The sequence below is a fragment of the Hippopotamus amphibius genome, chromosome 9 (genome assembly GCF_030028045.1).
Source record: "Hippopotamus amphibius kiboko isolate mHipAmp2 chromosome 9, mHipAmp2.hap2, whole genome shotgun sequence".
In the NCBI taxonomy this organism is placed as follows: Eukaryota; Metazoa; Chordata; class Mammalia; order Artiodactyla; family Hippopotamidae; genus Hippopotamus; species Hippopotamus amphibius.
Window position 1 is genome coordinate 15,809,196 of NC_080194.1, and position 9,098 is coordinate 15,818,293.

At 38.1% G+C, this 9,098-nt stretch overlaps 1 protein-coding gene across 1 annotated transcript; it reads right to left on the minus strand.

Annotated features, from left to right (window-relative positions):
* Nucleotides 1-1,862: 1,862 nt before the first annotated feature.
* Nucleotides 1,863-5,795, minus strand: FSHB (follicle stimulating hormone subunit beta). The gene is made up of 3 exons (XM_057749576.1): nucleotides 5,733-5,795; nucleotides 4,893-5,057; nucleotides 1,863-3,337 (listed from the first exon to the last, which is right to left on the minus strand). Exons 2-3 carry the CDS (start codon nucleotides 5,049-5,051, stop codon nucleotides 3,107-3,109), a joined length of 390 nt encoding a protein of 129 aa, XP_057605559.1. The 5' UTR covers nucleotides 5,052-5,057; nucleotides 5,733-5,795; the 3' UTR covers nucleotides 1,863-3,106.
* Between the last annotated feature and the right edge of the window lie 3,303 nt (nucleotides 5,796-9,098).

Here is a 9,098-nt window from a genome sequence, read left to right on the forward strand (position 1 = left end):
GGGAAATTTCATTCATTATTAGGAATTGTCAAGGTTGTGGTTTAGAAGGATAATTCTTGTTACTGTGTGAGGACTGTCCAGAGCTAAGAGAACCCCTTGCCATAGTTCTGGGGAGAGACAGTACGGGCTTCAACTCAAATGGTGGCCTGTGGAGAAGCACCTTTTCTTGGCATGGCCCTGGAGGGCTCACAAGTTTTCTTTCTTGACGCTTCAGAAAGGGTTGCATTCTAGTTTGGCATGGAGGTGCCTCAAGCAGAAACTGCTGCTGCTTCCTGGCATTTTGACCTTGACCTTTTTTATTTTTTAGCTCAGTGTTGAAAAGGTCCCTCTCCATCAGGATTATTGCTCTTCTGTTGGACTTTCAAGCACCTTACATGCATTATTTTGTTTAACCTTCACAGCAACCTAGTGGGATAGTTACCATTTGTACTCCATTTAAAACGTGGGAAAAGTGAGACCCAGAGTGGTTAAATAGTTTACCTAAGATTATTAGAGAGAATCTGAGGTGGGTTGTTTGTAAGTTTGATTTACCAACTTGCTACATTGTCTCAAGGTATAACAGCTAATATATACTGAGGAATTGCTGTGTGCCAGGCACTGTTCTAAGCTTTCTACATGTGTTATTCTGTTTAATTATCGATGTAACCCTCTGAGGCAGATAATATTAGTATCTTCATTTTAAAGTTAAGAATCTGAGGTTCAGAAAATTCACATAACTTGTTCAAGATGACACATCTGGTCAAGATGATTAAGACAAATCAACTCTGGAGCCATTGCCTTCTACTACCTCTAATGGGAAAGCAATTATTTTCATTTTCAAAAGTATAGGGAGAAGGGAAAGGCTATGTTATAATTTAAAGCACCTTATTAAACTTTGTAAATATAGCTCCAATTTCAGTGTGTCAAAATGTTGTAGAGAATACAGCTGTAAGCCACACTCAATAGCAGATTTGAATGGACATAGCTGATTATCAGTGCCTGCAATTTTGCTTCCATCCTTGCCAAAGTGACTTAATATAACAGAGTAGTCATAGGAGAGCTGAACTAAGAGCTAGGAAGCCAGGGTTCTTACCCTACCTGCCATAAACAGTCTTTGTGGTCTTCTTACTGAGTCTAAGCTCACTCTGCAGGTTGCGTGACAGGCCAGTGAATCAGAGCAGAGGTGTTGAGGCAAGGAATATGACTTTATTTGGAAAGCCAGCAGACCTAGAAGATGGCAGACTAGTGTCTCCAAAAAACCAGCTTATCTGTGTCTGGATGCCAATTTCTTTTATAGAATCAGAGAGGGAGAGATCAGGAAGTAAAATAAAAAGGGTTATCAGTCATGCAAAACATCTCTTGGAATGACTAGCCTCGGGAAAAGGATGTGTTAATTTCTTCTTTTCAGCAGCCATTCACAGGTGGGCAGGGTTCTCTGAGGCAGGCCATTATGTATGATTATAATAACAAAAGCAACAAAAAGCGAAGGTTAAATTCAAAGAAACAGATACAACATGGAGTCCGGTTTAGCTCTTCCCTTTTACAGTCTCGGCTGGCTCACTTAACATCCTTGGGCTTCAATCTCAAAAATCAAAGGAATAAACTAGAGACTGTCCAGTATCCCCATCCACTCTGTGATTCTCTTTGCTTTTTTTTTTCTCCTGCAACATCAGAAAATGACTTCAAAAATGACAGGAAATTTAAATAAGGAAATACTTTTAGAAGTGCAACAAAATTAATTTTAATATCTCCAAAGGTCAGGACAAGTAAATATTACAGAAGCACTAGGAATTTCTTTTTGTAAGATTCTTTCTACTAATATTATAAACATATAGACATATTAGTCATCTGGTTTTACATGAAAAAAAATCCAAATCTATGACTCTGGTGGCTAGCATCTTTATTAAAAAAATAAGATTTAAATAAATTAAACAATCTGAACATGAAACAAGTACATAATTAAGAGAGGTAACATCTTGAAATCAACTCATGAAATAGTTTCAATATTTACCCTCTTGTAAGAAACAGATTTGGGAGAACATTGATAGACAAACGAGAAGACTGATATAGAGAGGATTCTGGAAAACAGCAGCTAGATTTTTTTTTTTCCCTCATGTCTAATTCTTCCTAAAAAAGCTATTTCTTTACACAAATGTATTTTGTAGAGAAGATAAATGTACTTATTAAGTTGCCAAAATTGCTTTCAAACCTGCTTTCAAATCTACCTCTCTCCAAAGGAGTGGATCCTAGCCTGGAGGGCAGGGTGATACAGTTTTTTTCTGCATCGCAAAGGGAGTTTTGCAGGAGCCTGACAGCATTTATTCCACTTATTTAAATGATGGAATAGATGTGGGCTCATTTCCACAAGCCCACATTAACATTTCTTGCTTTTGCCCTTAACTAAAATGGTTGGCAGTAATAGCTTGGAAATCCTGAGCTTGGTAACCTCCACCTGCCTGAACAATTCAGAGAGATGTATCCTGTCTCCAGTCCTCCAAGTGCCAGAGAAGGAGAGGCAAGGTGGAACTGCAACTGACGCCCTGCTTTGGTGGGCCGACCAGCATTGCTGAGCGCAGCCTCATCAGATAGCCTCAAACATCCTCTTTCAGTGTTTTCCTACCCCCTACCTTTCTGATCTGAGTTCCCTTAAGGAAGGCATTGTTGAGTTTCTTACTAAATTCTAGGCATGGTGTTAGGCATTGAGGCTATAGTCATGAAGAAGAGGCTGGGGCTGCTCTTGAAGGCTCAGGAGTCTGGCAGGAATGCTGCATTTAGTACTCTCACCCACTCTTAACTTATTTCCTTCCTCTGGGCCCATATCCCTATCTCTAAGAGGAACAGATTGCCTGGGAGGATTTCTAGGACTATTAAGCGGGAAAGCAACCCTGTGTCTGTAAGTTAAGTAAGATTGAATAAAACTTATGGAACCTAGAATACAGGATTGAGTGGTGACAGGCTCCAGGCCCCAGCATTCTCCGTTCCTGGAGCCCCCTACCCCTTCTCCAGGGGAGCAGGGATCAGTGGGGTCTCCCACAGTGGTTTGCAGCCTGGGCACATGTACACCCAGACATCTTGATGTCTTGGTCCTTCAGGACAAGGGTAGGCAGCTCAAAGGGTCCACTGCTCTTTAGTCTTTTATTTCACCAAAGGAGCAGTAGCTGGGCCCCAGGCCTCGCACGGTGCAGTCAGTGCTGTCGCTGTCACACTTGCCACAGTGACATGCAGTGGCTACTGGGTACGTGTATAGGGATTCTGCATGGTGAGCACACCCGGGCACTTTCACCGTCTCGTATACCAGCTCCTTGAAGGTACATGTTTTCTGGATGTTGGGTCTGGCTGGATCCTTGTACACCAGATCCTGAGTGGTTTAAGAGGAGACAGAGAGTTAAGTTACAGTATTCTAGAACTTTCTATTTAGCTTAATCAAAATGAGACAGGGGTTGAATACTGCTTGCTCTGATATTTACCCATTAAAACTCACTTATGGAGTTCCTAACCAAGGAAACATGATCTCATAAGTGACGTATATGCTTTACCATGTTTTGAAAATCTTACAGAAAATATGTTATTCATTTTCCTATTCCTATGTCTATGTCAAAATATTAATTATTTCTATAACTATAAACTTGAATTTTAATATAGAAAAATGATGAAAAGGGAAATATTACAAATTTTATGACTTTTTGTACTTAGTTGAAAGTATATTAATGACAACTTGCACCATAAAACACTGAAGTTTAATTTCTCAGAAAATTTTTCCAGATACCTGTCCCTGGATGTTTATAAAAAGTCAAAAAAATATATAATATGGAATGTTATTGCTTTAGCTTAGCATGACTATGAAAGCTCATGCAAGATTTTAAATATTCCATAGTCTTATAGATATCTTTCCCCCTTAAATGCTATATATTTTGTAGAGCTCTCAGTTTCAGAGGCTACATGGTTTGCATATAAGAACTTCAATCCTGGTAGAACAGGTTTGTTCTAACACTTTCTCATAAAAGATAAAACCAAAAACAAACAAAAAACAACTTTTTTTTTTTTTCACTGAGGGAAGAAGTTGCCACTTCTGTTTAGTTTTTTTCATGCCACCCAAGACTATATCTCAGGAAGATGTGATAAATGAAGTTTGGTCAAACTCATTTACCACCCCATAAAATATATTTCATTAAAAAGTTGCTGTTTTCAATTTCAGTTTATAGAATGAAATTCTGCATAGATTGCCAGGTGCTATAGAGGAAAAAAGAAAAAGTAGAAACTGCCTCTTTACTTGGATTAATTCAAAGAAGCTGCATGAATGCAAACTAGTGGTTTTATGCCTCTGTGCCTTGTTTTTCTCAATGGCATAAAGAAGTGAGTGGGTTTGCTGATTCATTTTGGTTCTAACAGTGTGCAAGGACTGACTGTGTTCTCAGGCTGCTTGTTGGCATTTGTATTCAGGTGGGCCAATAAGACAATTTTTATAACATGGCTGTGTTTTTATATGGCTTGCAAACATATTTTGGTACTGTATCATAGAGATATGGCTTCAATTACAGAAATTGGCTTTTGGGGAATACTGTAGCTCTTCTATTATTACATGTATGTATATTTATGTGTTTATCTCTCCATATGTAATATCTAGCATAGAACAACTTTTGAAATAAAAAATTAAATAAAATTTTAAAAATAGAGTTGGCATATTACTAAATCAGATCAAATCTGAGGCTTCTTTACACTTAACCTAATCAAATCTAAGTCCAAACATTAAACTGATATCATGGTAAATAACCCCAATCATAAAACAGAATGTTGGCTAAGGGACTCATGGCTATTCCTTGGGAAACTTAGAATATTGATAAACTGGGAATTAATGAAGCCCACCTAGTCCAGACCCTCAGCAGCCTCACTTCCAGCAAAGGCAAAGTGCCTACCCGGGTGTAGCAGTAGCCCGCACACCATGTGGTGTTGATGCTTATGCAGAAGCCACATTCCTCTTTCTCCACCGTGATGGTGATGTTGGTCAGCTCACAGCAGTTGCAGCAGATTGCGCTCCAGCAACAGAAAAGGAAGCAAAACTGGACTGACTTCATCCTGGGCTGGGGAGCAAAGAATTAAGGTCGGTGAGAAACGGAAAAAACAAAGCATTATAATCGTTAATATAAGTTGACCAAACTGAAAATAATTGGTCTACCCATCCTCTCCAGTCACATTTTGCTCCAGCAGTGTTTTTTCCTTCCTTTCCCTTTTCTTTACACCTTTGTTTCTGGAACAAACATTTCTTATTTTCCTCTTCATTTTTTTTTTTTTGTGTGTGTGTGTGTCAAAGTAGAAACACATTATATAAATCACAACTCCAATATAATGATTTAAGCAGTGTTTAAAGATTAGAGCATTACTGCTGACTGTCTTAAAGCGATTACTCTGAAACAAGTAATTTTGATCACCATATGTGTCCCTTCATTATCATTTAAAGACTATTTTTATTTAAAAAGAAAAAGAAACTTCTATATTAAAAAATTAGTTCTTCATTTTTCACATCTCATAAATATTATCATTTACTTTTGCCATCCATTGTTTAAAACAAGACTCTTTCAGAGGCTGGATGAATTGGTCTACATAAAGTCAATTGCTTGCTGACAGTGATTGCAGTGTATTAACCATATTTAAGAAGCCAGGTTCAAGCACAAGTTCCCTACACAACAGAAGTTGAAAAGCTCTAGATTTGTTCTCCAGATCCTGAAAAATCTGTAGATTTCAGAAATAACTGTCACTACTTGATAACTATAGATGCTGAGACTCACCTGTGGTCAGCTGCCTTGTCTGGGGAAAGCTGTAGGCTGACTCTAGTCTCAGTTCACCTTTTATACAAAATCATGTGAAACTAACACCTTGCGGATTTGTTGGGTATTAGTAAGACCAATGCTAGCCTGAAGCTTGCTGTAAGTGAATCAGTGTTTAGATAGACAGGGAGATCAAGCCTTACTAAAGTAGTCTAAATGCAGTAGATCAAGACAAATAATGTTACCAGAGATGATGATTTTGTACAGATTAAATTTGATATAGTAGAACACCCACTCCTTTACCTTGTCAAATTAAATCTGACTCTGGGTTTTTCTTTCGTATCTTTAACTCAGGGAATTCAGAATCCTTTCCAAGTGTTGCTTTGTCCTTGTGGAGGTGCATCCAAAAGATATGGTTAATAAATTACTCCCAGGGTAGATTGAAAGCTATGAGGGAAGGAACAATTAGAAAGTCTTTCATGATCTGACTCCTATCTAAAGTATAGACTATGTTTCTCTTTACTTCCCACATCCAGATCCTCTAATCTCAAATATTATTCTTTGATGCTTTACTTGTAAATGTTTAAATGTTCTGCTGATTCATTTCTCTAGGTCTTTGCATGTGCGATGTTTGTCCTGCCTAAAATGTCCTTGCTTCCTCCCTATGTCTCCTACGCCACTCACCCCTGGCAAATTTCTCAACCTTCAACCCTCACTTGCCAGTGTTTAGGATGGGAGATAGAGAAGAGCTTTGACTACCACCTTCTTTTTGTAATCCTTTATATATCTCTGCTTCTTCCAGTAGACCAAGAGCTCCATGGAGACTGGGATTGATTTGGTTAACAAATATTTATTAATTAAGCAGTGTGGTTGGAGCAAAGGAACAATGTGGAAGTATTAGGATATGATGTCAGAGATGTTACAGAAGGCAAATCATGTAGGACCTTTTAGGCCAATATAAAGACTGGTTTTTACTGTCAGTGATTGGGTACCAATTGCAGGGTTTTGTGTAGAGGAGTGCCATGATCTGATTTAGGTCTGAAGGAATCCCTCTGGCTGCTGTGTTGTTAATGTAGGGGGAAAAAGACAGAAACAGAAGATCCTATTCGATGCTGTTGCAGCAATCCAGTTAAGAAGTATTTGTTCAGACTAGCATGGTAGCAATGAAAGTAATGAGACATAATCTGATTCTGGATATATTTTGGAAGTAGAACCAACAGAATTTTTTGAAGGATGAATGCTGAATGTGAGAGAAAGAGTCAGGGATAACTCTAAGGATTCTGGCCTGAGCAACTTGAAGGATAAATTTGCTATCAACTGAAATGGGATGGCTATAGATATAGTAAGTCTTTGGAAAAGATAAGGAGTTCAGTAAGGACTTGTTGAGCTGGAGGTATCTTTAAGACATCTATGTAGAATGCCGAATCTGGGTTTTAGGAGAAATATATTGGTTGAAGGTGTACATTTGGGAGTCATTGACATGAGCCTGGAAGAGATTACCATGGCAGTGGGTGTGAAAAGAGAAGATAAAAGGACCAAGAGTGGAGCCTGGTATATTCCAACATCAAGAAGTCAAGGATAAGATGAAGTTTTTTTCTTCCTTTATCCAAAGGGAACAGAAAGGTCATTGAGGAAAGAAAGAAATGAAAAGGATGTGGTGTCCTAGAAGTCAGGTAAAGCGAGTGTATCAGGAGGAGCGAGCGACAACTGTACTAAATGTTGCTGACAGATTAAGTAATAGGAAATTGCACAATGCATGTGATGATGTAAGGTCATTAGAGTCCTTGGCTAGAGAAGTTCCCTTGGAGTGAGGGAGCAAAACCCTGATTGTTGTGGGTTTAAGTGATTGGCAAGAGGTGAATAAAAAAAAAAAGTTGAATATAGTCAACTTTTTTCCAAGAATTTTGATCCAAAGATGAGGAAAGAAATAGGTGATTTGGTAAAGTGGAAGTGGGGTAAAGATAATTTTCTTTTGGTTTTTATGTTTTAAGGTGGGAGAAATAACTGCTTGTTTGTCTGGTGATGCAAATGATTTAGTGGAGAGTGAAAAATGATGATGGCAGAGGAAGAGAGGAGAATTTCTGCAGTGTTCTTGAGTAGGTGAGAAGAAATGGATTTTAGAGCACAGGTGGAGGGACTGGCTTTAGACAGGAGGATGAGGAGCTCATTGTGTATCAGGCAGGAGGCAGAGTTGTGGGTGCAAATGCTGCTGGATGGGGAGGTATGGTGGGTGCAGAAGATGGTGATGGGTAGGTGTGGTGATAGTCTCTGTGCAAGCTCTCCTGTGATTAATTTCATTTTCTCAGTAAAGTAGGAAGTAAGGTCATCATTTCAGAATAAGAATGGTAGATGAATTGCTGAGGAATGAGGGACGAAAAGATTTGAATAGTTTTCTGAGACTAGGAGAAGGATTGAGTTATCAGTGAGTTAGGCATAGTAAAACTGCCCACCAGCATTAAGGGTCCACTTGAGGTTTATGGTAAAAAAATTAACATGAGACCACTAAGCATGGATGTGCATTTTTCTTTTGCCCAGTTTAATGGCATGGGTTCAGGCTCATAGGTGACAAATACTTGGATTTATCCAAGGTTATGATCTTATCAAACATGCATAACAACGATAAAACTTAGCAAAGTACTGGACACTGTAAGTAATAATTCAGCATTTATGTAAGTGATGTCTGGAATGTAGAAATGTTTTTGAAGTCTGTTAGTAATGCATAAGTATAAGCATAGTATCAAAGTTATAGAATGGATACTTAAATTTCATATAATGCATATTAAATGACATATACTCATGATTCCTGGAAAATTATAAATCCTTTCAATTTCTCTAAAAGAATACTAACAATGTTATGACTATGTTACACCTTATATTTGAAATTTGCTCTTTTTATGTTATGTATGTGTTCACAGAGTATATTTATATGAATGTATGTTAACTTGTATGTTTTAATGACTGATGTATATGTACAGTGTTATTAGCTCTTTACATATTCAGTTTGAAATATTAACAACTTCTTTTTATTGACCACCTACTATGCCGAAGGCACTTAACTAAACACTTTAAGTATATGATCATATGTAATCTTTACAACAACTTTTTAAAGGGGTTACTATTATTGCTCTTTGAAAGATGGGAAAACTGAGGATAAATGACTTGCCCCAAACTGTGGAACCTGTAAGTAGTAAGGCTGAGGTTCATATCTTAAGTCTGTTTGGCTCCAACACAGAGAGCTACTCTTCAAACCATACTGACCTCAGTATTTTATAATTCTCACCAATCCCATTAGTGAGAGAGGGGCCAAGATAGAAGCTATCCAGAATTTGGGCAGGACAGAAGCTATCCAGAGTCTGG

Bases quoted from the DNA above. Each gene is read 5' to 3' on its own strand.
- FSHB (XM_057749576.1), bottom strand. From the start codon at position 5,051: ATGAAGTCAGTCCAGTTTTGCTTCCTTTTCTGTTGCTGGAGCGCAATC. The intron at 3,338-4,892 runs GTAGGCACTTTG...TAAACCACTCAG, and splicing joins CGGGCTACTGCTACACCCGG to GATCTGGTGTACAAGGATCC.